At 40.3% G+C, this 27,611-nt stretch overlaps 3 protein-coding genes across 4 annotated transcripts; 2 read left to right on the top strand and 1 right to left on the bottom strand.

Annotated features, from left to right (window-relative positions):
* Nucleotides 1-237: 237 nt before the first annotated feature.
* On the top strand, nucleotides 238-11,057 carry LOC131129561 (uncharacterized). Its single transcript, XM_058073245.2, has 5 exons — nucleotides 238-458; nucleotides 4,416-4,583; nucleotides 6,412-6,906; nucleotides 8,683-8,840; nucleotides 8,944-11,057. Exons 1-5 carry the CDS (start codon nucleotides 392-394, stop codon nucleotides 8,986-8,988), a joined length of 933 nt encoding a protein of 310 aa, XP_057929228.2. The 5' UTR covers nucleotides 238-391; the 3' UTR covers nucleotides 8,989-11,057.
* Nucleotides 8,502-17,525, bottom strand: LOC131129560 (uncharacterized). 2 transcript variants are annotated; one of them, XM_058073244.2, is made up of 12 exons: nucleotides 17,507-17,525; nucleotides 17,328-17,405; nucleotides 16,955-17,032; nucleotides 16,231-16,273; nucleotides 16,017-16,135; nucleotides 15,768-15,849; nucleotides 14,538-14,619; nucleotides 14,347-14,420; nucleotides 14,132-14,208; nucleotides 13,275-13,375; nucleotides 12,992-13,191; nucleotides 8,502-11,627 (listed from the first exon to the last, which is right to left on the bottom strand). In XM_058073244.2, exons 3-12 carry the CDS (start codon nucleotides 17,018-17,020, stop codon nucleotides 11,512-11,514), a joined length of 960 nt encoding a protein of 319 aa, XP_057929227.2. In that variant the 5' UTR covers nucleotides 17,021-17,032; nucleotides 17,328-17,405; nucleotides 17,507-17,525; the 3' UTR covers nucleotides 8,502-11,511. The 2 variants fall into 2 exon arrangements, with proteins under 2 accessions (XP_057929227.2, XP_057929226.2); XM_058073243.2 differs by having other exon boundaries at nucleotides 14,502-14,619; nucleotides 17,507-17,523.
* Nucleotides 17,526-17,613: 88 nt separating this feature from the next.
* Nucleotides 17,614-19,999, top strand: mmachc (metabolism of cobalamin associated C). The gene is made up of 5 exons (XM_058073247.2): nucleotides 17,614-17,722; nucleotides 17,875-18,072; nucleotides 18,139-18,291; nucleotides 18,504-18,680; nucleotides 18,755-19,999. The coding sequence occupies exons 1-5, from the start codon at nucleotides 17,633-17,635 to the stop codon at nucleotides 18,941-18,943; spliced, it is 807 nt and encodes a 268-aa protein (XP_057929230.2). The 5' UTR covers nucleotides 17,614-17,632; the 3' UTR covers nucleotides 18,944-19,999.
* The last annotated feature ends 7,612 nt before the right edge of the window (nucleotides 20,000-27,611 follow it).

Here is a 27,611-nt window from a genome sequence, read left to right as displayed (position 1 = left end):
ACACCACCCAACCTCTGTAGAAAGCCAAAAGTCAAGAATCAAGTGAGCAAAAAAAGCAGACTCGAATTGAATTAAAACGTTTTTTAACACTCAGTTAGCTGTTGTAGTATTTTATGTGCAAGTTCAGATTATTATAAGGGAGGGCTATGATGGCAATATTAATGTCCCCTAAGGCAATAACAACGGACTATTTTTGAACCGGTAGTACGTGGCAGCGTTTCTGGTAAATCAGAGAGGGAGAGAGAGAGGGCAAGTTAGGGACGGCTCGTTTCAGCCACGAACACAGTGGCAGAAAGGCTGAAAGCTGCTTGCACACTAGTTAGTGACTGACTGGCGCTGGACTCTTCCTGCTTTAGTGGATTAATCCCCCAAAAGAGCCTTTTTAAAGACTATGGCGGCTAAAATCTGCATTTGTTTTGGTGCCTTGTTAGTTTTCCACCTGGGAGCTGCTGAACACGGTAGGGGTCACTTTGTTTTATGGAATAGTTTGTTTTCCAGTATTGTCAGATTGCTCCTGCCCTTTAATATTAGCATATGCACATTCATTGACACTGCATTGTTGCTTAACACTTTATAGGTTAAATACTTGATTTAAATACATTATTATTAACAGTACAGGCAGTGTACAAAGGGCCATACAAGTGTCATACACGCATAAGAGGTTAGCACTGTATAGTAAAACTACAATAAAGTAAAAACACTCACCTTTTGAAGGTACTTTGCAGACCCATAATGGAGGGCGAGGAATAGTGTGTTGTTGTTAGCCATTGTTTTGTTTAGCTGCATGCTATTTACACTGGCATATGCATGGTACACTTTGTGTATGTAATTGATATTAAAGTAACTGTACAGTATTGCTCTTATTGTGCAGAGCAGCTTTCTTTTGTGACAGCAAGTTCCATTGCTGTTTCTATGGTTATCGTCACACATTTTCTTTTTGCCATCACTGGTATGATTGTGTCACATAGAGGCAACACCCCCCCCCCCAAAAAAAAAAAGCCAAAGAAAAAGCAAATGACTCTTGGCAATGGTCCTTTTAATGTTCCTGTTTATTCAGTGGCTTGGAGAAAACACATGGTTCCATCCATACTGCTTTATAGTGAGCTGCAGTGTCTATTATACATATAGCCAAATATGGTTGCCTTCCGTCCTATAAAGGCGGACACCATCTCTACTTCCTTCTCAATTGCCCCTCCCCATTTCCAGGCAGCTGTATTTGTTCAAACAGCTTCACACTTTCACCTCCGCACCCTTCTTCCACTTTCAACAGGCATTGCACACCTATTACACACACATCCTGCATTTTACATGAGATGTTTACTGTCTTCACAATAATTGGCCTCTACAGTACAGTGTGCCCACCTTGCATAACTTTCTTGAAAGTCATGTTACCTCAATCAGGTTTTTGAATACTGGTTATTATTAGACATTACCAAGGCAAAAAGAAGAAAGTGTTCTAGTCAAGAAGCACTTAATCAAGTAATTATGTGACTCCACCATGTGCAGAGATGTCTGTTAATTACCGCTCTTCACATCCATTCCATCAAGTCTTCTATTTTGGTTCCAGACAAAAGAAGTAGAAAAGCTGCCTGCATGTTAAATTTACAGATTTTACAGATGGGAAATAATCAGACATTGATATCAAGTGATAACACATTTTTATGCTGATATCAGGCCGATAATTAGCAGTACTGCAAATTTACTATTATCTATTTATTATTTATCCATCCATCCATTTTCTATGCTGCTCATCCTCATTAGGGTCGCTGGTACGCTGGAGCCTATCCCAGCTGTCTTCGGGCGAGAGGCGGGGTACACCCTGGACTGATGGCCAGCCAATCACAGGGCACATATACAACCATTCACACTCACATTCATACCTATGGACAATTGGGAGTCGCCAATTAACCTAGCATGTTTTTGGAATGTGGGAGGAAACCGGAGTCCCTGGAGAAAACCTATGCATGCACGAGGAGAACATGCAAATGCCACACAGAGATGGCAAGCGGAGGATCGAACCCAGGTCTTCCCCATCTCCTGACTATGAGGCCTATGTGCTAAACACTCGGTAACCGTGCAGCCTATTTATCATTTATACTATTTATTATTTTTATGCTAGACAAACATAACATGTCTATAAGTGCCCTGCGATTGGCTAGCGACCTGGCCAGGGTGTGCCATTCAGCTGGGACAGAAAACGGATGGATGGATTTTATGTGAACATATATCAACAATAACAAGGATACCATACTTGTAAGCTGCTAGACAGTTGTTTGATGACTGCTCTACTGATCACCATTATCTTAAACACTCTGACTCAAGTGGAAAATGGTGGCGGTGTGTACATACAAATCCATCTGTACAAGAACATAACAACTCCTCTTTTTATGACTCTTTTCTAACATCGTATAGTCAAGAATGTCCTATTGAAAGCAACTGGGATTGATTTTGTTTTACTCACATGTTAACCATTTTTACAAATAAACAGGTCCCTGCCAGCATATCCATCACAGCAGGCCAAATCGAGGACACTAAAAGACAATTTGAGGCTTGAGACAGTTTGAGGTCACAGCTTAATGCCATGTTGGGAAAATGAAATAAAATGCTCAAAATTGGCCACAATCATACATTGGGAAAACAGTAGCTTGTCTGCTTAACAGAGTGAACCTGCCAGTCAAAGATTGTCTGTATGACAGGTGTACTTCATTGTAAGTAGATGGAGTGTACAAAGACACATTTTCAAAATGAAGAGGGGGGGCGATTGTCCTGCCTATGAACATACAGAACAGACAGTCAAAGCCTCTGCTGCTGATTTAAGGGCTATGGCATATTGGGGGGTTTGTACATACATTTCTTTTTTGTAAGTGTGACAGAATATACTTGTTGGCCAGTCTGATTCCCGTTGTATGTTAGTAATTGATGATTTCCAGGACCAAACTACTTGCTTTAGTAGCACAGGCATGTTGCTACATGCAGAGGACAGCAGGGTTAATGACACTTAGGTATATTAACTTGGACCTGTAGAATGTGTAAAGGCTGCTACACAGGAAACAGTGGTTCACTGTATGATCTTGTACACGTGCCTGAAACCAAATGCACACATATACTGTATATGTACACATACAGTATATATACCTAAAAGGAGTCCAGGATCAGACTCAGGTTGCTAAAGCAAGGTGAACAAGGCCAGCATTATACAGCCTCGCACCCCTCTGTGGATTTATGAGCCAGTGTTTGCATCATGCAGAGTTCAAACAGGACCAAACTCTCTCCTCGCAATGTGCACTGATGAACTGTGTGAGTGATGCTGGAGGTAATGAAAGGCTTGGTGGTAATGAGTTACTGAGCGGTAATGACATTACGCTACATGAGTTGCTCTGCTTTGCATCAAAGGAGACATAGGAAGAAGGAGATGACGACTTGTTAAACTGATCAAGAGCAGTGGAAGCCATATTAGTGACCAATTAGCAGATATCCCTTTTGACAGAAGGGAGGATGATTGTAAATACTGTTGATGCTAATATGTCATATTGACTTTGAAAAAGTACAGGGGGTGATATGAGCTCTTTCCTTGTAAACCTTTTATGAAGAAGTACTTGCATGCTGTCACATTACAGCAAGCGTTTTTTCTTTTTTATAATATAGCGCCGCAAAGCACAAAACTAGTTTGGATATACTTTAGAGTAGTCAATATAGATTTACTATCCACAGAAAATTGTCTAAATGGCTGTCAACACAAGTGAGGAGCAAGGTAATTGTGTTATATGGGGCATTCAAGTCACTGTTTGAGGCTGCATGAGTGCTGGGGACACGGCGGAGCTGTGGTTCATTGAGTCCATGGCAGTTTTCCAACATGATAAGGAGCCCAAACACACCTCTAAGATGACAAACACCATGCTGATGTAGCTGAAGTGGACAAGTACATCTCCTCCACAGCTGAAACATCTGAGGCATCCTCAAATGGAAGGAAAGGAGGAATGTAAAAGGTGTCTATTATACATCAGCTCCAACAGTGATGTCATAATTTGGTGGAGTCACTTGTGTTGCTAGCTATTTAAACAATAATGGCTGTGTGCTGACCCATTTTCAATTTCATACAGGATGTACACGGACTAATTTAAAGTATATTATTGTTAAGTTATAATAAAATGGTTACTGAAATGAGGGGGTGTATTCACTTTTGCCAGGTAATATAGTTATTTGTTACCACTCCTATGCTACAGGAGGGCACAGCGGCATTTGATGCCTGGAAAGCTGCTTCCTCACTCATATGAGAAGGTTGTACGTATTTAAATGTAACATAAAACCTGTAATTGTGTGTAATAGTGTTTGGAGAGAGTGTGGATTGCCCGAAGCGACGTCAATGGCACTGAATGACCACTAATCAAAGCTTGGCTCTGTGTGTCTCTCATCAGGTGCCGAGCACCCCGCACATATAGTACCACAACCAGACCTGGACCACCAGACCAGTGCTCCAAATACCATATTTGAAACAAGCTCCACTTCTTCTACTGGCGGAAGCTTGAACATCACCACACATTTGGAAACCTCCACTGTGATGCCACAACTCAACAAAGACAACGGTAATAAATAAGCATTGTTTATGTCAAGTGTGATGTACAGTATATGTGGAGATTTCCCAGAGGAAGTTATTAGCTTGACTTTAGGTGCTATATTTGTCCTTAATCTTAACTGAACTAGATAAGGTGATAAAATGCTGCCACCAAAGTGTTTGCTGACATGCCTAATACTCACTGCATTATTAGGTGCTGTCAATTAATACTACTGTATATCAGAAAAGATCATAATTCTGAAATAAATGGTTACTTTGGGTAATGGTTGGTGAAGAAGGTGCGAGGAATGATTCTACAGTATGCTATGTGAGACTTTTCACCACAGGGTGAGAAAGGTAGCGATTGTAGGAGCACACTCACACACCCAGGACTCAAACATATTCACAGGCTTGCGCATTCCCAGGCGCCTGCCAGTTATACCAGACGACAGTTTGCCTTCACAACTGAGTGCAAGCTAGCTCTGCAGATAGTGGTGGCTCTTTACTTATAGCTGCCTTTAAATTCAAAGTCCTGCTTTTGTTTCAAATTTTGCGACTTCATGGATATGAATTAATAAATCATGCAGTTTCGTGGTTAAATACGGCTTAATAGTGAAAACACTGTCATATTTAAGGAAATGTTATATATTTGTAATTAAATTAAGCCTTTAAGTATAAAAATGGCTAAATTAACCAAAAAATCGAATGTAAGGCACTCAGACGTTGATGTAGTATTCTACACGTCAGCAAAATCTATAGCAACACGAGCACAAGTTTTATTTATGTCTTCAATGCCTTATTTACTCCTTTTGTGTCCACTATATGGGGTAATACGTGTGTAAAGTTGATTATAGGGGTGTTAGCTCGTGTGTAGAGGGCTCTAGTAATGTTAAAAAAATGTATTTACAAGGCGATAAGCAGGTTTTCTGTGCTCTAACAAAAATATTCAATTTATAAATAAGGATATTGGCTTTGTGTTGAACCAATTAACCGTGATAAACAGATTGCTGTATTGAAAAATGCTTTGGAAAACATGATAGCATACATGTAGTACAGTTATCTTCAATGCCATTAGAATGGTCAATGACAATTGGTTGCCTAGTCGTGCCCATGTCCCTGCAAAGACATTGTGTTTCATGGCGGCCAAGCTTTTCAACCAATCTTGCCCTAATTTTACAAACATGTGCTTGTCAGTCCCCAAAGGTATGTGCCAAATCTTGTGGCGATTTGGCTAAACACTTTAAAGTTACAGTGGATGTTTTGTAGTGTACATTGATATATATACATATACAGTATGTATATATATATAAAACATAACAGCACCGTTGTGTGGTGGTGTTTGCATTTATTGTAAAATTATAGCACAGGCAACACAGTAATTGTGCACGTTTTGCCAAATGTTCCCCCTTTTTGTGTACTAGGGTTCAGGAACAGAAGTGGTGGTCAATTATTTTATGTTTTTCAAACACAATTGAGAGACTGATAATATCTATTAACCTATATGTACTGTACGAAACTGACTGAACTCGAAACTGAAACCAACAAAGTGCAACAAAATGGAGAGCAGTGAAGCATACAAGCGTATTTAAGAGTCATATTGCATGTTGGCAGGTCTACACTCATATTGAAAGTCCTCCTTGCCTCTCATGCCCCCCTGACACAATTAGGTATATAACATGAGCTAAATGCACATTAGCATCCTTATGACAATGCACTAATGTTAAAAAGCTTTGCTAATGTTATTAAGCATTTGCTGTACACACATTACATGGATTCACTTATTGTCGATGTCCCAATACTTTTCTCCATATAGTGAGTATCGTTGCTGTTGTGATGATAACGCTAAGTACTCTTTCCAGATACCAACATGGAGGTAACATCAGTGGTGTCCAACCAAGAAAAGGGGGGTAACCTGACTGATGATATGACCACAAACACTTCCGTTCCTGTCATCCTGACCTCAATTGCCCCCAACACATCCACAAGCATCCCTGCACACACAGCCCTCACCGATGCACCAACATCAGCACTTCCACCGCCATCAGACCGACTTCCCGCCTCCATCCCACCCCCAAGCCAGACAACGCCAAACTCTCAAACAGATTCTCCCACATCCACCGCCATGACGACAACGCACAGTACAAACACCATCACCACCCAGTCAACAGCCAGCACCAGCTCCTATCGAGAGACCCCCACATCTCTCCTGTCGGTGCAAACCAGCTCGGAGCCGCATCCTGAGGTGTCTACCAAAGGTCACCTACAGACCACCACCGTGGAGCCGCCTCAGCTCACCTCCACACAGACCAGGCTGCATTCCGGAACACCGTCACCGCTCAATGTAAAGGGCGACGGTGAGTACTTTGAGTGGTTTTCATGAAAATACATACACAAGAAATAAATAATAATCAACTAAAATATAAACAAGTGACTCATGTCGATCAGGAGTGGCAGTTTCCATGTTCACTATGCTGTTTACTATAGAATATCGGTAATACAGTAGAATGGGCCATCTGCTAAATGCAAAATGGCCACCAAGAACTTTTTATCTTCTGTATTATCCTTCTAAATTTTTTTGGTGCGTTTCACTGCAAACTAAATTGTCTGTAAAAACAAAAGCAACACTGTTCTTTGTGCACTCAAGACACAAGCCAGCTCTTTTCTTGCATCTTCTACAATCCACAAGTCCCGTCACCACCAGGCCGTCCACAATCATGACTTTGTTTGAGAGACAGTCATGGGACTCGTGTTCTGTCACTCTTTATCCACCCGCTCTATTATTTACTGTAGATACCCACAGCAGCTTTCTCCATCCACTGTGGGAGCGACGTGCAGCCTACTCATTTTATCTTTCCATCTGTCTGCCAGATAGTTTTCTAGAACGTCGACAAAAAAAGGAAACCAATTCCTGCTTCCCTCACCGTGTGTGGTTTTTATTAGTCTATGCTTGGCACTTTGCCTCTTTCCATTAGCCGGCGAAAGAGGCATCGCTCCCTCCACTGTGGTTGTTTGATGATAGGGAAACAGCAAAGTTGGCAAAACACTGTTACATAGCAACATTCATAGACAAAAATACACCTCATTCTACCCTGTGAGACACATAATGTCAACTATGCAGAAGCATTAAATGAGCATAGTTTCAAAGAATTAAATGAAAATGAATAAATAAATTAATATTATATATATATATAATATATATATATAATGAAATCTAGATTTAAAAAAAGATGTTATGCATCCACGATATACACTGCCTAATAATGAAAATGTTTTATCCATTTTTGTTTTTCTCTGTATCTTGTAAAGTGTCCTCAAGGGTCAAGAAAGTAGGTTGTCAATTACATTTATGCATTCGTGCTCCGATTGATCAGCCACCGATCGGTATCTGCCGATATCAGTGAAAAAGCACGGTATCTATATTGGCCGATACTTGCTTTAAAACGCAGATCAGCCCCACAAAAAGTAGGTCTGCTGTGTGTGGGACTTCCTGTCTTTGTGACAGTGATGCAAGTTTTGCCCCCTGCAAAACGTGCGGCAAAAAATGTCTCACCCGGGTGGCGATTTGAAAAGCTTTAGATTGGTCCTAGCACTTGGCAGGGTGTGGTGAGTTTGAGGCTCATGATGTGATCATCCATCAGGCAGCGGTCATAAAGCCCCGGCCTGAGTACTGCCTCAGTACGAATTTGGGAGCATGCAGACACTATTTAGCACTTTTAGTACAAGAAGAACTTTTGCTGTGTGCGGGGCTCCATCGGGATAGGGACAACGTGTGATGCGCGTGCCCTCTACAACCACTTCTGACTCCTTGGTGAGTGAAGCAAAACATGAGTTGTGGATACCAGCATTTTGTTCATGTTCTGGTATCGATGTGTTCACTCATGGATTATCAGGATCGGTATGGGCAGCATAAAATGCATGTTTGTCATACTAAAATGTTTCAGATCATCCAACAAATTTAAATATTAGTCAACGGCAACACAACTGAACACAACTTTTTATTATTAAGGGAAAAACCTAACCAAACCTACATGAACAAAAAAAGGCACTTTTTCCTCTGCAGTTGTACCGTGTGGACCTTGTCAAGTCAAGGTCAAAAAGAGAAATGTCACCCTGTGTATTTTCTATCCCAGCCGTCATGGTCCCTGACGCCCCTACACTGGATCCCCTCTTGGCCGGCCTGGTGTCAGCCTTCATCATCACTGCTGCCATCATCACCCTGCTCCTGTTCCTCAAGCTGCGGCGAAGAGACAACAGACCAGAGTTCCGCAGGCTACAGGACTTACCCATGGTGCGTGAGAGAGGACTGGTGTGATCACAACCAAAAAAACAAGAAATGGCTGCCTGTTTTAGTTATTCTCACATGTCTTGTCTTGCATGTGTTTCCCGTTTAGGACGACATGATGGAGGAAACACCTTTGTCCATGTACAGCTACTGATACACGGACGTGCAGCAAAACTCCCCAAAAAGCTCCTTTCTTCCAGGGTATTTTTTTGTTTTAGTTTTGGTCTGTCTTCTTGTGAATGCTGTCCCGGAAGAATCCAGGTTTGAAACAGTACGTGGGTAGCTCCTATTTATGCAGATCTTTAAAATAAGCGCTGATGGAGGATACAGTGGACAACGAGGACATCAGGTTCTGTAGCAAAAGTCTATTTTTGGTCTTTTTAAGTACAATTTGGACCTGTGCCTCTGCTCATTACTGAATATTTTCAGCCATTTGTGGGGGGTGATTTTATTTCTCCCGAGTGGACATAAGAGAAGACATGATTCTGTCCATCACTCAGAAGTCCTGCCAGACGCTCTGCTCTCTTTCTCAAATATAATCTTATTAAGGCTGGGAGAACTGAAGTCTTTTAGGGTGACGTGCAGGCCCAAGAGGAGAAAATAACAAAACAGCTTGACTGTCGAATTTTTTTTTTTTTTTAATGAGGTTGCACTTTATTTTTTTTCAGTGTGCATGTGTATATGACAAATGTGTGTTTGTGCAGGCGTGCAGACAAAGCTGTGTGTGTGTCCGTGTGTGCATTTTTAGCTGTGTTTTAAGTGTGTGGGAGACTAGAGTTATTTAATTCTATCTTTAATTTGTATGTTACTCTGTTTGTATACTATTTAGGTACATTTGCACAATCAATAAAAAAGAGCTGTATTACAAAAATAATGCTTTATACAATATTTTATGTGTTTATATATAATTTAGTGGACATAATTAATGTTATTTAATTTTATTGTAAGGTTTAAACTTAATCAATTAAACAAATTAGAAATAATTAGTCATTTGTCTAATATATAATTATTTATGAGTCATTTTCAGTGGTACAGGCCCAAAAGTTTATTAAATACCTCTATAGTGTTAGATCTTGTTGGAGCAGGGCTGTCCACATCCTGAAATATGAAAGGATCCAAGAGCCATTTATCTCAGGTTTGTGACATAGGTGAAAAAGCCTATTAGTATTATTCCCACCATTGTTGACGTTTATTTTTCCAAATCTCTCAATTTCTTTCTTAAATTATCTTCTCATAGTATTATGACTTTATTCAAACAATATTTTAACTTTATTTTCAAAATATTATAACTTACTCCCCAACCTAACTTAACAAAAATTTCATTTTTTATTTAGTTTCATTGTTTTTCTTTAAAAAAAAATAGCATTTTTAAATACTTGCTCCTAAAATGACATTTTTCCTCATAATATTACAAAATTGGTACTTTCTCGTTGCAGTATGACGTTTTTCCATAATATTTTGACTTTATTCTCATAAAATTACAGCTGTTTTGTCCAGTTCTGCGATTCGTTTTTTTCTGCCATTTCAACTTTCTTCTTGTACATTTTCTTCTTATAATTGTGACTTTATTCCCCTAACATTGTAAGTTTTCCCCCAAGCTAATTTCGCAAAAAATACAAATAGTTGTGTTTCTCATAATATTAGAACGTGAATTTTTTTCATGAATATTTAAACTTTATGCTACTAAAATTACATTAGTTTCACTTCTAATATTACAACATTATTCCCATAGATTTTTTTTTTAACGTTATCCTTGTAAAATTGATTGTAAAATGATTTTTCAATGTTTGCTGTTGTATTTGTGCTTGCTAAATTATATATTTTTAGAATGTGTCGCAGGCCAATGTGGAAACCTCCCCTCCCCAACAGTTTCAATTTCAACACCGCTGGGTTACAACACGTTCAGGTGTACCCAATGAAGTGTCCAATGAGGGTAGCATACAGTATGTCCATCCAGGTTGCAGTGCCTTTTAATAAGCATTTGTATTTATCCATACTGTACATGCAAATCTGACGAGCCTGGAGCATGTTGTTCATCATTCATAAAGTGAACTGTGGCCTTTCATAAAATGTTCATATTGTAAATACTATACTGTTGGGTGCAGCAAATCCTGATTAAAATGAACACACTCCATCTCGAAATTCTGCTTTTTTGTGTTTATACAAGTGTCATCACTACATTTTGAGGCTTTGCTGCTCAATGTGGACTATGAACTTCTTATTAAAGGTTATTTGAAATGTATCTCCTGTCCTTATTTGCTTCACTACACATCTTAAACTAAAGCATGAAGCCCTAGGCTAACCTAGCATGATGCTGTTAAAATATGAGTCTAATGTTAGCACTGTAGCTGCATTTGTATCCTCCTATCCCACTCCTTATTTGATATGTGGCATTTGTTACATTGGACAAGTGCAGTTTTCCTGTCTATATGTGAAAAGTAGATCAAGTTTTCTCATTAGAGCAGCCATATAGTTTGTATTCAAAATTTCTTGTGTTTTGTTTTGGTGTAAGTACAGCGGACGGCGTGGGCATGTCACACGGGACCAAACAACAGTTTTCTCACACTTCAAAATGTATTTGCAATTAAAACACCATGGGAACATACCAGATTTCCTTGTGGGATCACTAAGATATTATGTTTCCCATTCTGAAAATCACTGACCTCACACAAAGAGGTCAGAGGTCAGTCAGACTCAGGTCAGATCCTAAATCAGGGTTCACGTCGTCATCAACATCATCCTCAAAGTCAGTCCTTGCTCTGGATTGACGCTCTGCTGGTTTGTAATGAGGAGCTGGCAGAGGAGCAAAGGGAAATCATTAGTGTGTGTGTGAGGTCATCCTTTGCTGCATCACCATATGGGATTTCACTGGAGGACAACACAATAATTTCCCATAATTTCCCACCAGACTAAATGATTCTGGAAAGCATTTAGAGCTAACACTGCAACCTCCACTGGGATCAGCAGTCTTGTGTTACAGTAAGTGCTGGCATGTGCACACACACTATAGTGTTTCATGTTTCCCAAAATGTCAATGTATTTAACTGATCACCAATAAACAGAGATAAGTAAACACAATGTCTGTGATACACAATGGGACCTCATTCATTTATATGTAACATAACTGTCAAACCCATGTACAGATGTTAACCACCATATAATAGGCTTATCTCTTCATGACAGGCCAGCTATCACTAAATGGAACACCTAGGTCCGGATCCGAACCCAGTGATGGCCCTTAACGGACCTGTGACCAATTAAAGTGAATGGAAACTATAATAACGTGTAATCATGCTCGTGGACCGATCTCAGTGGCAGTTTGCGGGCATAATTACGTTACATTACATCAAATGCGGTGACATCACTCAAAATAAGCCAATGAAATAGCTTGTTTACTTGCCAGCCAATGAGAACCATCCATCCATGCATGCATTTTGTATGCCCCTTAATCTTCCAATAAAAAACACGGCTTGCTCAAAACTAAGAATGTTAATCGAGAAAAAACTGAACATTTAAAGAGTGAAAGGATTGACCAATATACTGGATGTTCATTTTTCCACAATCCAGTGTGTCTCATATGCTCCGAAACTGTAAAACTCAGTGCAAAAAATGTACGAGAGTGGTAGCACATTCATTTACAGCACAGCAATGTGCAAATGAGTCCTCACTAAAGATTGTATGGGTATTGGAGCAAAACAACATCATTCTGCTGCAGAGATCTTACCCAAAGGTAAAAAAAAAAAAAAAAAAGAGGAATCGGGTGACAAATTCAGGTAAATTACAAATTCATGTAAGTTTATTTATTCACTTTATTTAAATGCTTCTTAAAACAGGGTTGGACACTTAACTGTTTCACACAGGTTCTAGTTAGTTTTTGGTGTGGAAGTAGTTCCAGCTTAAGCAAATCACTTTATGTTTATGTCCCCACAACCTATCCGTAACTACTTTCTTCAACACCAAAAACAAACCAGAATTCGGCTCACAGGACCAAGAGGGGGTAAAGTCACCGTTGATGCACTACACTCTGTTTAATGCCTTAATTGACTTTTTTTTTAACTGTGTTTTTTCCTGATATAATGGCCTCATCAATATAATGCCACCTGCTGTTTAGACAAATTTGTTGACTGTGTGTGGACAGAGTCTAAGAAAAGACTCACGTGAGTCATCCAGTAGTGACAGATCTTCTGAGCTGATGTCAGCCAAGCTTGGGGTCAGGCTGAAGTCCTCAGAGTCGGAGTCCCTATGCTCCTCTTCAACTTTGACTCTACTCCTGTGTAGGGGTGAGGTGCACGCTGGCAGTACAGCGTCACGCTCTTGGAGACGCCTGACCTCGCCTTCCAGTTCCGACACAGTGGTGCTGTTGGGAGACGAAAGTACTAGAGCACAGTGAATCAGATGGAATAATAAAGAACTGTAAAAGACAAGATGCACAAGGTGTACCTGATATGGCGGACCTCCTGTTGTGTGTGAGAACACTCAGAGGTAATGTTTGCCAGGTCTTTGTTGTGAGTTCTGTAGCGGTCTGTTAGCTCCTGGACCATCTGGTCAAAAACAAAGAACACATGGGATACCTCTTCATAGTGCAAATTTCTAATTATAATGAATACATAGTCTTCTTTCTCTTTCGGCTTTTCCCTTCAGGAGTCGCCACAGCAAATCAATCTCCTCCATCCAACCCTGTCTTCTGCATCTGACTCTCACACCAACTATCCTCAAGTCCTCATTCCCTACATCCATAAGCCTCCTCTTTGGTCTTCCTCTACGCATCCTTCTACCAATATATTCACTATCTCTCCTCTAGACATGTCCCAACCATCTCAGTCTGGCCTCTGAGACTTTATCTCCAAGGCCTCTAACATGTAATGTCCCTCTGATGTACTCCTTCCTGAATCTATCCATCTTGGTCACTCCCAATGACAACCTCAGCATCCTCATCTCTGCTACCTTCAGTTCTGCTTCCTGTCTTTTCCTCGGTGGCACTGTCTCTAGACCAAACAACATTGCTAGTCTCACCACAGTTTTGTATGCCTTTGCTTTCATTTTAGCTCAAACTCTTCTATCACACCTGACACTTTTCTCCACCCGTTCCATCCTGCCTGGACATGCTTCTTCACCTCTTTTACACAATCTCCATTTTTCTGAACTGTTGAATGCATATGCAAAAAGAAGATATAAATAATGTTCACTGTGGGTATTTTTACTCTGTTAAACAATGTGTATACATATATATAAAACATTGACGTATATGACGTAAAGATTTGGAGTTTGAATGTATAATGCAAACAAAGCGTAAGCACCTGGCAGCTATGTTGGTACTTTCTCCGTATCTCTCTCGCCTCTTTCTCCTGGAGCATCATGGCCTCTTCTTGTCTCCCTGTCCCAGAGCACAAAAAACACACTAGGAAAGATTAATCTCTTTTGGGCATGACTGCACTTGCCTTTTCTTTGAAGGCCAACAATAGGCTCTGGACTTGTGTGGTCCTGCAAGGTTCAACGTGCACATTTGACTCACTTAGGCGCATTTTCAGTTGGTCCACCTCATTGTGCAGGTGTTCCACATCCTCTCGGCACACCATGGAGCTCAAACTATGCAAGCAAGCAAAAAGGTCAAAAGATTCTATCCATACAAACTCTCTTTAGTGTAGTATGCTGTTGGTGATGCTCCACCTCTCCTTTGGGACGTCGAGCACTGTAGCTCCGTACCGGTTGCTCCGCTCCACTCCTGGACAACCATCAGTCTCTCTTCTCCTTTCACTCAGGTCTTCACGCAAAGTACACAGCTCCACTAGAAGACAAATTCATGTTTTTATTGCATATTATTATTGTGTTATGATCATGCGCTGCATGACATTTGATAATGATTCATGCAGACTAAAATGTCACAAATAATTGCACCGCATGAAGTCTGCCTAGCAACAAGTGAACGACGAACGTGTAGTCTACTTTTTGATCTGGATTTCAGCATCTGCTTGATGGATAAAACTGTATTATTAAGAGGGCTGTCAAAAATAACACGGTAACTAATTTTTTTTGGCGTAATTAACGCATACGCATCATGGCAAACTACGCCTCTCTGTTATGACGACAAACAGTGGCACAGCGTAGCTCTCCAAAGAGTCACACAACAGCAGTACAATTACAACAGCATATACTGTACCTACAGTGTCTCCGACTCACAAACACGTCTCTAGTAAGTTCAGTCTCGGAATGACTATCCGCGAGATGCATTCAGGGATACTCTGAACGTCTCAACAACATCTTTATTAGGCGTGTGTGTTTGGTCTAAATAAACAGAAAGATAAAGAAGAACAATAACTACATATTCTTACCACTTACTTTGTAATTCTTAATGCAAAAGTACAATTTGCTGCATTTAAGTAGGCTTGGAAATTCCAGACAATTCCCCCAAAACATGTGAATTAAACTTCAATGACATAGTGTCAAAGTAACCCCTCATTGCTCACAATAACACGGTTAAAGCATGATCTTTAAGCTTGATTGATAATGTTCAGTTAATTTGGAGATGTTAATACATATATGTTATAATCCTATGCGGTCTTTTATATTTCTTTCAATAAAATACAATACAAATGGCCATATTTCAGATATAGCTGCAAATGGTGATTAATCATGATTAATTCATTAGAAAAATGTGACTAATCTCATTAAAAATTTAAATCACCTAACAGCCCTAATTACGGTATTATATTTTAAAATTAATAATACATATAATTTCTAATGCACTCAGTTTATAACTGCATTAAACATGAAAATGAGAAAAATAATATGTGTAAAGAATGGGTCATCTTATATCAAAAGATTTCAAAGCAAATAACTTCCTGCCACTCACACAGACACCAGCTCAAAAAAGTGTCTCAAAGTTTGAGAAAGTTGTAAAACTGTTGAGCATCTAAAAATAGAAAATGGTGTTACCTTGTAACGTCTGGATGTGACGTTGTTGAGATTGTTTGTCCCTTTCCACATCAATTAGTTTCTTGGTGAGGGACTCAATGGCCTTGGAAAAAGGAATGTGGCATTATATCACCTCTGATAAAAATCTACAAAGAAATAATAAGGATTACAACGACTACAGAAACTACTGCACAAATCTGCCAAATTGAGCATCATCATCTTGATACATGATTTTGGTGTCCATCTCACTGATTACGGTCTGTTTACTACCTGATTTTGTGTCTGGAGCTGAGAAAGTATGGAGGCTATGTCTGACCACTGCACACTGGGACTGACAGATGGAAGACCTTGTTGTGCACTCAGAGACGGAATGGCGTGGGTGTCAAAATCTGCATAATGACGAGACAAGGCATAAAGTAAGATTTTACATCCTTTTAATGTACAGTATACTGTATACAGAATCTCATAACCTCGTTTCACCCACCTTCTTCTCTTTTGGAGGAGTTCCCCAGTAAGGTCAGTCTCTCCTGGGAAGTAAATAAAAATATTTTTCAAGCACTTTCAATTGCTTTCAGTACCTTATAGACTGTATTTACACACATAGGAAGCTTGACAGAAAGACAGGGGAAAAAAAAGACTGGTAATCCATTTACTTACTTACTAATAATTTTAAATAAATCGTGTTGTGCTTCAACCATATAATATTATCTTACAGTTGATATGTAAATATAATAACACTACTGCTAATAATAGGTTATAGCAATCTATGCCCGCATGTTTCATCACTTCTTATCAAACCTAGCACTGTTTGACAGTTCTTGCATCTTTGTTTCCATGCTTTAAGTTGTCACTGGCAGCAGCAATCTAGCTAGCTACAGTTATCGGCCAAGCTTCTCATCTTCAGATTCCAAATGTGACTTTTTACTACAGAGACATTTTGTTTTTAAAACAAACAAGCAATGCGGTTAGTTCGGAGCTCCTTTTTGTCCCATGTTCATGGAGTATGTACTAAATTTTTCATGCATCACTGAACAATTCTGCTCTCTTGTCTGCCCTCTAGAGACAGTTGCAGCAACAACAACATATATGACTAAAAGCAGGCAGTACTTTCATAGAGGAGGTCAAAAGTATTTAAAAATAACCATGAGTTTATCATCAATGAATTGTTAGCATAAAAATGTAACTACTGCAATTTGAGGTGCCCTAACCCTCGTTTTGGCCACACTGTCATCTGCTGCTGACAGGATGGAGCTCAGCTGTCGATCCCAGTTCATGCTTGAGTTGATCTAGAAGGAAATACATTAATAATTATGAATACAATATTAAAAAAGGAATATTCCACTGACGACAACAGGTTCACTTGTAACTTTATACTTTAACTATGTATGACAGCCTCGTTAATACAGTATCTATGCACTTTGGCTAAAGCTAATTGTGCTACAATACAACAATTGTGTCGGCATAACCTATTAAATGTGAACGCACGACACAGTTACTAGAATCTATAATATAATTATTGAAAGTATTTGTTATAAACTGCAATATAAGCGTAAATATTACTGCCTCTAGGGGGATACTTACAAAAAGCGTCGCGTTTCAATTTTAAATCCAGGAGCCCATGGAGATGCGTGATGACGTCATAAAATGCGCCAAGAATCTCTGGGAGTTGTAGTTTTAGTTTGTATTTTCTTGTTTTTACACAATAATCACAACATAATTCGGTCGAAAATGTCTTGTATGTATTGAATTGTATGTTTCACCTGCAATTATTTCTTTGAACAGCGGTTATAGTTGGAGAAACGTCTAATTCATTCACCGAGTCCAGGCATTAGCAAGGGAACACTCCACCCCATAATGCAAAGCGGTTGTGTGATGTCACATAAAAAATGGCGGCCTCTATTGTCAACATGGAAAATGTCAAAAAGTTGCTAGAGGAAAGCCTATCAAAACTCGGATTTGAAATTCACACATTAAAGGTATTTTGTTATATATTTACATGTCATCTAATGTCATATAATCATATACGTATTCAGTATGCTGCAACTTCTTGGTACTTTTCATTTGTGTTGGACTGTTTGTCGTTTTCTCTGGCCTTAACACCCTAATTTTTTCTGTGTTGTGTTGTCAGGTTGGTTGGTACAACTCTGTGTTGACCCCCAAGCTGCACCTGCCTTACCCGGATGACTGCCTCGCCATAGTGGTACTCAGCACTCCCTCCATGTTTGAACAAGCCTTCCTTCCCTTCATGGAGGAGAGGGGCTGTCAGGGGGTATCAGACCCCATTGATCAGTGCGTCAAGCACTGTGTTACCTCTGCTGTCACACAGGTTTGTGTGTGTTGATTTGTAAAAGGAAGTTGGCATTGCTTAACTAATTGTTCCATCATAATTCAGTGTTTTCCAGGACAGAAGGTGGACATGAGGTACGACTACGAACTGCTGCCCAGCAGGAAGCCAAAATTCTTAGCACAAACGGCTGCTCACGTATCAGGAGCAGCGTTCTACTACCAGCAGACTGATGTTGCAGACCATCCCTGGCAGAATAAAGTACTGTATTGACCCATATTTCAGATGACACTGTTTGTAAGACGAGCCTTCTTTTTATTTTTTATGAGTTGTTTTTTAAGAACACCCTGTGCTCTTCAAACTTTTTTTTTGGCGGAAAAAAGTATTATATTCTAGTGAAATTGGTCAACCTGACCAATAATGGCCTAAAATGTCACAACAGCAAATTGACAATATCTCTCTTTGTCTGACAGAAGCTGTACGGCGTTTGTATACATCCCAGATTGGGGGGCTGGTTCGCCATCAGAGCTCTGCTGTTGTTTGAAGACGTCAAGGTGGACTCGGATGTGGTCCAGCCCACACCTCCTGACTGCGTCCCTTCAAGAGAGGACAGGATTCACCTCCTGGAGGCTTTCAACTTTAACTGGCAGGTTGGTACAAGAACGTGAACCGATTCATTGTATAATTTGAAGTGATTAATGAAGCATGTTTTCCCCATCGCCAGGACTGGAACTACAGGAACATCATCACTCCCACTCAGACCTACTCCCAGAAACAGAGGGACTATTTTGTCACTCCGCCCGCCAAGCGACACACTTTGCTCAGGAGTTGGGGTTTCCTGCCAAAGTTGGACGAGCCATCTGCACACGGATGCAGCTCAGGTGAATTCAGTCAGATGAATGGACATGGCTAAGATCTTGTCACATTTTTCACAGACTCTACTGGGGTCATTTTTATCTTTCCTGCTTTCAACATTTGACCTGTTTTAAGCTGACTTAAACTATGCATAGTTCACAACTTTAGTACAAGTTTGAAAAGTTATTTTTGTAATCATATCACAGTTTAAAAGTGGAAACCGTTACATTTGAAATGGAAACACTCTAAAAAGTTATATAGTCATCCCTCATTTATGGTGGCTAATTGGCCCCAGACCCGACCATGCTAAGTAAATTTCCGCAAAGTAGGATTCAATATTAATAAAAGGAAGATTTTCGTAGGGGGAGCATAGAAAATCTATTTATGATGTTGTAAATAGGCTTATATTACCGTTATTAGAGCCTTGTAAACTATAAATAACACCCCATAGCCACCTTTACACTCCTATTATTCTTTATTTACACCACATTGCTAATACACAGGCTATGGGACTACTTCAGGGACACAAGACGGACACAGCTTTGAGGATAGCATGCTATTGAGCTAACTAGTTACCCTCCAATTTATTTATTCTAAACTTAAGAAATTGTTTCAAATGGAGTGGGGAAGGAGAACAAAGGAAAAAGCCAAAAACTTGCCGCTTTCACACTGAATGGGAGGAGAACCATTTTTCACTCCATCACGTCAGACATGCCATGGCGAACTATGTGCATTGTGAAGGTAATGGAATGTCTCATCATTGTTTTGTGTCATTACCGATGCCTAGTGACCAGAATACTTCACATGACTTGTCTTTAAATATGTTTTGAATAATAATCAACCACGAAACAGAGATCATTTATTCTTGAAGTAATTTTTGAAGAAACACAAATGAGGCAGCAATGTTCAAACCGTGATGTGGGAGGAAGCAGCAAGGAAAGAGATACGGGAACTTGTTATTTATTGAACTTGTCATCAGATCTCAAAATGATCACATAGTGGAATGGAGGGGTATTGTTTGGGGGTATTTTTTGTTTCATATTTTTGTTTTAATGCTGGGAATCATATTTTCTTGAAGGCACAATTGAGAATAAAAATAAGTGTTTGACGTTCATGCAGGATAATGACTTATGTTTATGTGAATTTATTGGCGTGGGAAAAACTTTAACTTTAACTAAATAATAATAGTATAGACTAGTATAGACTTCCAGGAGAGTGGTTTAGTTGTTGAGAAGAAGGCATCAGGACGCTCAAGAAAGTCTAGCAAGTGTCAGAACTGTATCTGAAAGTTGATTTAGCTGTGGGGTCGGGGCTTGATGAGGAATGGCAGGCAGATGTGAGTACATCTGCTTGGAGTATCAAAAAATCCACTTCTCTCGAGCAAAGACATCAGGGATAGACTGGTATTCTGCAAAAGATACAGGTATTGGACTCTTGAAGACTGTGGTAACGTCATTTTTCTCCTGATGAATCCCCTTTCTGTTTGTTTGGGGCAAAAGGTAAGCGCTACCATCAGTCCAGTGTCATGCAAACAGTAAAGCATCTTTAAATCATTCATGTGTGGTGTTGCTTCTCAGCCAAGGGAATAAGCTCAGTCACTTTTTGCTGAAGAACACAACCATGCTTTTTGCAGCGGGATGCTGCCATAAGGCAAAAGTAGAACAAACCATCAACCTTTTGGCTCCACTGCCAGTAAACTCCCCAAATCTTCAGCCCTTTAAGAACTTTTGGTCAATAGTCAAGAATTGTGCCGAACTCCAAAATTGATTATACAAGAAAAGGCTGCCATCAGTCAGGATGTGGTCCATAAAGGAATTGACAGCATGAATTGAAAAAGAAGGCTCAATAGCATGCAATGAATGAGAATGAAATGCTTGTAATTATACTTCAGAATGTCATTGTAACATCTGACGAAAATATCTGAAAACATTAAACAAGCAAACTTCGTGAAAAACAATACTTTTTCCAGTCATCAAATCTTTGGGTATGACTGCATTCAGCAGTCTATAATAATATGTATTTCCTGCAATAGAAAGTCAATTGAGGGCGCGTTCACTATACAGCCGCTAGGTGTCAGTATTGTAGTGCTTTCTGTGTTTAAGTGAGAACTTCTGCACCACTTGAAAAGGTCTTTGCACATCATAAGGTAATAACACTTTCTGCTCCATTTAAATGTTTTAGTAGGATAGCGAGGCGATCTTTGAATAACTTTACTTCATACGGCTGCACTTTTCACGAATGAACTTCTCACCTGAGCCCGTTTTCCCACTTGTGCCATTACAGTAGAACTATCTGTGTACTGAATCAGCATTCTAGCAAAGGCCTGCCGAGAGGCGAACCAGAGTTAATTAAACTCCGACTGATAGTGCATCTATTTCAGTTTTTATCTATCACCCATGCTATCATTGCAGTTATTGTATATACACAGTAACGCCTCTGGTTTTGCTACGATAATGTTTTTTGTCGTCTTGTGCACAGAGTTCTTTATTGCTAGTAAAAGGGCCATCTCGTGGAAAAAATTAATTTAAACGTTCTAAATGCAAATTTATACAGGTGATGTTACTCAAAATGGAAGCCCAAATATCCCAATGGTAAGTTCTTTTTAAAAAGTCGAAATAATGACACGACAAAGTCATAATTATGAGATAAACTGTCAACTATGGGATACAAACTGCGCATGTGCAGAATGCCGTGTGATGAACGCGCCAGTGAAGAAGGCGACACGTGCAGTTTGGATCTCACAATTTTTTGTTTCAGTTGTTACTTTTTATTTCATACTTTTTAGTTTTAGGCTCCTAATTAGGACTTACCATCGGGCTATTTTTCAACACAACAACCATAGTATTGTTATTTTGCGATAAGTGCTTGGATACCCTTGAAATACTACAAAATACTACGTCCATAAAGACATGGATGAGAGTCTGGTGTGGATGAAGTTGACTGGCCTGCACAGTGTCCTGAACTGAACCCAATAGAACACCTTTGGGATGAATTAGAGCGGAGACTGAGAGCCAGGCCTTCTCCACTAACATCAGTGTGTGACCTCACCAATGTGCTTTTGAAAGAATGGTCAAAAATTCCGATAAACACACTCCTCAACCTTGTGGACAGCCGTCCTTGAAGAGTTGAAGCTGTAATAGCTTCAAAAAGGTGGACCAACATCATATTGAACCCTATGGGTTTCGAATGGAATGGCACTTAAGTTCATATGTGAGTCACGGCAGGTCAGCAAATACTTTTGGTCATCTAGTGTAAGCTTTTTTGAGAGCTTTAATGACCTCATGTATTCTGGCAAATTGTACCGTTTGTGGATATTGCGAACTATTAGCACCTAGCGCCGGTGTGTACAAATGCATACAAATCATCACCCCAAAAAAAGCTATGCTGTAAAGTTGTCATTTTAGTTTGTGAGGGCTATTTTCAGGGGTCATACCTGGGTCACTCATTCATCAGCGCTCTAATTGAACCCTGTATACTAGTTATTACCTCTTTTTTGCTGGTTGGCTTAAGGAAACACCATGATTCCACAGCAGTGACCAATTTGTGGTCACTCTCTGGTGTTTTGGGAAATACAGCATTTAGATCTGAGAAGGGGCAAACATTGCATCGAAAAGCAACTGCACAAACTGCTGCTGTGGTGATGATTTTGGGTGTCGAGATGAAAAGAGCAGAAAGAGGAGCGAAAAAGCTAGCTACTAGAGTGAGAGAGAGAGCGAGCGAGAGAGGGAGCGCAAGAGCTGGAGTGGTGTTTGATGAGTTGTGGATCAGTGAAGCAGCGTTATCCGCCCACAGGCCTCCGTTAACAAGGAAGAGAGGGGAAAGGCCAGCAGCGTAGCAACAACGCAGGAGCAACTAAGGACTGAGTAGGGGGATGAAAAGGCCCACCGTCCTCTGAATTTTAGCGTTGATATACTTAGTTGATATTAGGCATAAATAAAGATGTCCTCAGCTGCAACATTAGGTACACCTGCACAATCTAATGAGTTCAAAATATGCATGTCTTGTCATAAACACACATTTTACATGCTGCTGTCAGCTTTTAATCATATAATCAATCATATGCTGAGCTTTTGTCAATATTTTGGTTGCTTTATTTAGATACACTTTTTCCCTTCACCCTGTTTGTGTGGAATGTTTCAAAGCATTCCTCTTATCAGTCTCCTTCTGGATTAACATAATTAGTCGGGCCCGTTTGGCACCAAAATCCCGCCGTTGTCAGCTGGGCCTTGCACGGGTCGATGAGGATGTCGATGAAGGTCAAAGAGGATGCGGGGTGGTCAGCCAAGGACAAAGAAGGAGGGGCAATAGAGGGGAGGGCCAGTAATATGTTTTTTTAGTAGTCTAGACAGTATTTGTTATTTGTAGGCGGGGTACACCCTGGACTGGTCGCCAGCCAATCACAGGGCACATATAGACAAACAACCATTCACACTCACATTTATACCTATGGACAATTTGGAGTCGCCAATTCACCTAGCATGTTTTTGGAATGTGGGAGTAAATTTTCTAAAAAAAAAAAACAATAATAATTGAAGCTACATGAATGAAGGTGGGTGGCAACTTAATGACCACTAGAAAATGTTGGTCTACCAGTGATGGTAGCGGAGACCACTATAGGCATATTATAGTTTGTTATAGGCATACACTAATTAACTAATCGTATCCATGCTCTGTATTAACTATATAACATTCATTCCACTAATTTGAGCACCAACATGAACCAGCATCTTTATAGTGCTAACCCCTTCCTCCCCGCTCTCTCCATGCCATTATATATGACTCTCTGAAAAGCGGGGTGCACATTTGCCTGCGCACCATCTCAGCATTCACACGCAAGCGCCATGCCGCTTGTGGCCGCTATTATCAAGCGGCATGGCTCGCAGCAGCAGGGGTGGAAGAAGTGATGCTGATTGTTCCTGCGCATCAGAAAGTGGCTGGCAGCAACTTTGCTAGCCAGCTTGCTAGCATCAAATGTACACAGTGAGTGTGTATAATGTTGATATGTAGCAAGTCCAGGTAGTGTTTGGTGCTGATATGAAAATAGGATTACTTGTGTTATTGCAGCAACATTCATCTGGCAACCCCACTGTAAAGACAAACACGTGAATAAATAATCCCATCAAAGAGCAGACAGGAGGATTTGCTCCAAACTAAGGTTACTCTTGCATAAACCAGAGTTTTAGATGAGCGCCTCCCTGAGAACGTGATACTCTTGGAAACAGAGAGAGTGGATTTGCCGTGTAAGAAAACGTCCACGCATAAATTTATACTGTTTGCTTAAAGCATCACAGTAACATTGCTTTGTTGTTGTCTGGTGAAAGTACACTCAAATAAAGTTTATTACTGTGTTTGAATTGACTTTAGAAGGTATGGACATTCAGATCGTCATGACGATCTGAATGTATCATGCATGATACCATGTGGCTGGCTGGATGCGATTATAGCAGAAATGTAAATATTAGTCAATGACAGCACAAAATGCAGTTTTTAAATGAAACGTTTTATTATTAAGGGAGAAGAATCCAAAATCCAAACCTACATGGCCCTGTGTGTAAAGGTGATTGCCCACTAAACCTAACAACTGCAATCAAGCGATAACTTTCATTGAGTCTCTGAATATTGTTTCATATTTTCACCATTTGTGGATAATGCCGCAGTCACAAAGCTTTAGGAATGGACTATTTTTTTTCCCTTAGTAGGGCATTTTGTGTCCATCCATCCATTTTCTGTACCGCCTATACTCACTAGGGTTACAGGTATGCTGGAGCCTATCCCAGCTGTCTTTGAGCGAGAGGCTGGGTACACCCTGGACTGGTCGTGCTTGAATAATTAGTGGATTCAAGTAAAAAAATGGTAGCTTATTTATATTAATATTGTATATTTATTTGATTGTTTGATTTGTTTTTAGGGCTGCACGGCAGCTAGGAGAACCGAGTTCAATCCCATCCTCGGACATCTCTGTGTGGAGTTTGCATGTTCTCCCCGTGCATGCGTGGGTTTTCTCCGGGAACTCCGGTTTCCTCTCACATTCCAAAAACATGTTAGGTTAATTGGCGACTCCAAATTGTCCATAGGTATGAATGTGAGTGTGAATAGTTGTTTGTCTATATGTGCCCTGTGATTGGCTGGCCACCAGTCCAGGGTGTACCCGCCTCTGGCCCAAAGACAGCTGGGACAGGCTCCAGCACCCCCGCGACCCTTGTGAGGATAAGCGGTAGAAAATGAATGCAAGAATGATTTGTTTTTATATTTATACCTACATACTAATATTTATTACATATGTTATTAATTACAACAATCAAAACGACTTATGATAGTAATAACACACTATAAATATTTGATTACAATGAATGTAATTGTCGAGAAGGGGCCTTTGATTGACAGGTAGTCTTTCATGGGTGAGCCCGCTTTTTGCTTATGGGAGCTGGGATAGGCTCCAGCTACATTATGATAAAATACACATTGATGATATATCAATTGGATATACAAGTTAATAATATAAGACATAAATTGCAAATAAAAAAAAAAAGAAAGAACATGAGCCTGCAATAGAGAGGCGCGGCTTACTCGCTGTTTTTCAATGCTGAAAGATTAGCTTCTGGCTCGTCAACGGCTGGCATGCTGCTAATTTATAGCAGTGTGTTTAAGTATTACATCACAACCAATGAATGCCCATGAACTGTAAATCTGCCACTTGTAGTACTAGATATACCCCCTCCCCACCCATCTCTCCACGTGCACTTTAGCTCTCATTTGCATAATCCATCTCTGTTTTCTCGCTAATGTATTACATTTCCTCTAGTCCCTTTTCCCACAAGGTCTTCATCCTCCTTTCAGCCTTCACTAGAATAGAATTGACTTTTTTTTTCTTGTATCGCTGCTATTTTATCAATTCGGTATTAAAAATGTGCAATGATGTGAGCAATATTACTAGATGACACCCCCTGGAAGTGAAAATTGAGGAATGAAGGATTTTAGTGTGTACAAACTCTTTCCAAAAGTTTTTTAATGGAGTTCCTTTCACACCAAACTCTTCAAGAATGCATTTATGGATCCACCCACGAGCGAATAGTGCTTTCAACAAAGTGTTCTGTTCAAAAGAAATCTTGGGCCTTTGACAGGAAGTATTGTACTTGTAAACATGGCAACATACAAAACTCTACTTTTTTCTTTTAATACACTGAATAACATTTGGGGGCTGCATGGTGGTCAAGTGGTTAGCGCGCAGACCTCACGGCTAGAAGACTCGAGCTCAATCCCACCCTCGGCCATCTCTGTACGGAGTTTGCATGTACCCGGAGAAAACCCACGCATGCACGGGTTTTCTCGGGGTACTCCGGACTCCAGAACACATGCATGGCCGAGGGTGGGATTGAATTCGATGCTCCGCTTGCCATCCATTCCAATTGTTTTTAACATTTTCTTGAGTAAAAATTGCTGGCTTTGCAGATTTCTTGATCAAATACAAGGAGGAAACCTAAGGTGAGGCCACCCTGAGCCTGGCTTCTCAGCGCCCCCGTGTCACCAACAATATAATGTTGCAGAACCATTTATTATACACCATGACTGTCTACAGCCTTCTTGTCACTGATGTCCTTCCATAGAAGAAAAGACAGCATTTTTTCTCTAAAAATTAAATGCATTCAATATATTCTCTGTTGAGATGGAGGATTTCATATCCAAAACTCACCAAGAGGTGACCAGACTTTTACCACAAAGTATCAGAACGTTTCCTGGCGAAGGAAAGGCTGCATATACTTAATGTAAAAGGTAAGAACACAAATGTTATTCATTCATTCATTCATTTTCTATCGCTTATCCTCACAGGGGTTGCAGGGGGTGCTCGAACCTATCCAGGTCGAGAGGCGGGGTACACACTGGACTGGTCGCCAGCCAATCACAGGACACATGTACACAAACAACCATTCACACTCACATTCATACCTATGGACAATTTGGAGTCACCAATTAACCTAGCATGTTTTTGGAATGTGGGAGGAAACCGGAGTACCCGGAGAAAACCCACGCATGCACGTGGAGAACATGCAAACTCCAATCTACGAGAGCGTCTATCTATGGTATCTATCTATCTATGATCGATGATCCTCATGTACGTGTAGAGACCCCCATATCTGATGGTATCCGTGCCTCCAAAAAAAGTGTTTTTTAATGAGGTTGTGCTCGTCGGGGGTGTCAGCCATCTCCACCAAGTCACGCATGGCTTGTAATGGACAAAGGTTTAAAGGTGAAAGCCCCTTCCAGGCCAAGCACTGAAATATTGACGTGCAGAGAGGAGCTCTCTCCGGCCTTCGTTGGGCATGGATGAGCGTAATGTGAGAAGAGATGAGTTCATTAGGCTCACGCTGACCTGCTGGGAGAAACAATTTAGCTTCAAACACACTTAAGCACCTGTGGGAAGGGAAGGAAATTAGCATTTTAAATAGGGAGCATTTTAGGCCAGGACACTTGCTTGTGTGTGAGCGTGGAACTGCGTGCACACACACACATGCACACACACACACACACACACCTACACCTGATGGTGGCTTTATGAAGTATTGACAAAACATTATGTTCTCCTCCCACGCTTCCATGCATGAACTTTTTTTTTTCTTCGAAGCTATTTTTAATTTAGGAGAGATGTGACATAACACAAAGGAACCACTTTGCACTCTCCTCCCACCACACGGAGCGAGTGGAGTCCCAAACCTTTTGTAGCAAGGGCT

The sequence above is a fragment of the Doryrhamphus excisus genome, linkage group LG4 (genome assembly GCF_037039965.1).
Source record: "Doryrhamphus excisus strain RoL-2023G ecotype Guam linkage group LG4, RoL_Dexc_Guam_v1.1, whole genome shotgun sequence".
NCBI classification, from domain to species: Eukaryota; Metazoa; Chordata; class Actinopteri; order Syngnathiformes; family Syngnathidae; genus Doryrhamphus; species Doryrhamphus excisus.
Note: the sequence above shows the minus strand (reverse complement) of the source record. Positions and strands in the feature narration are given on the sequence as shown.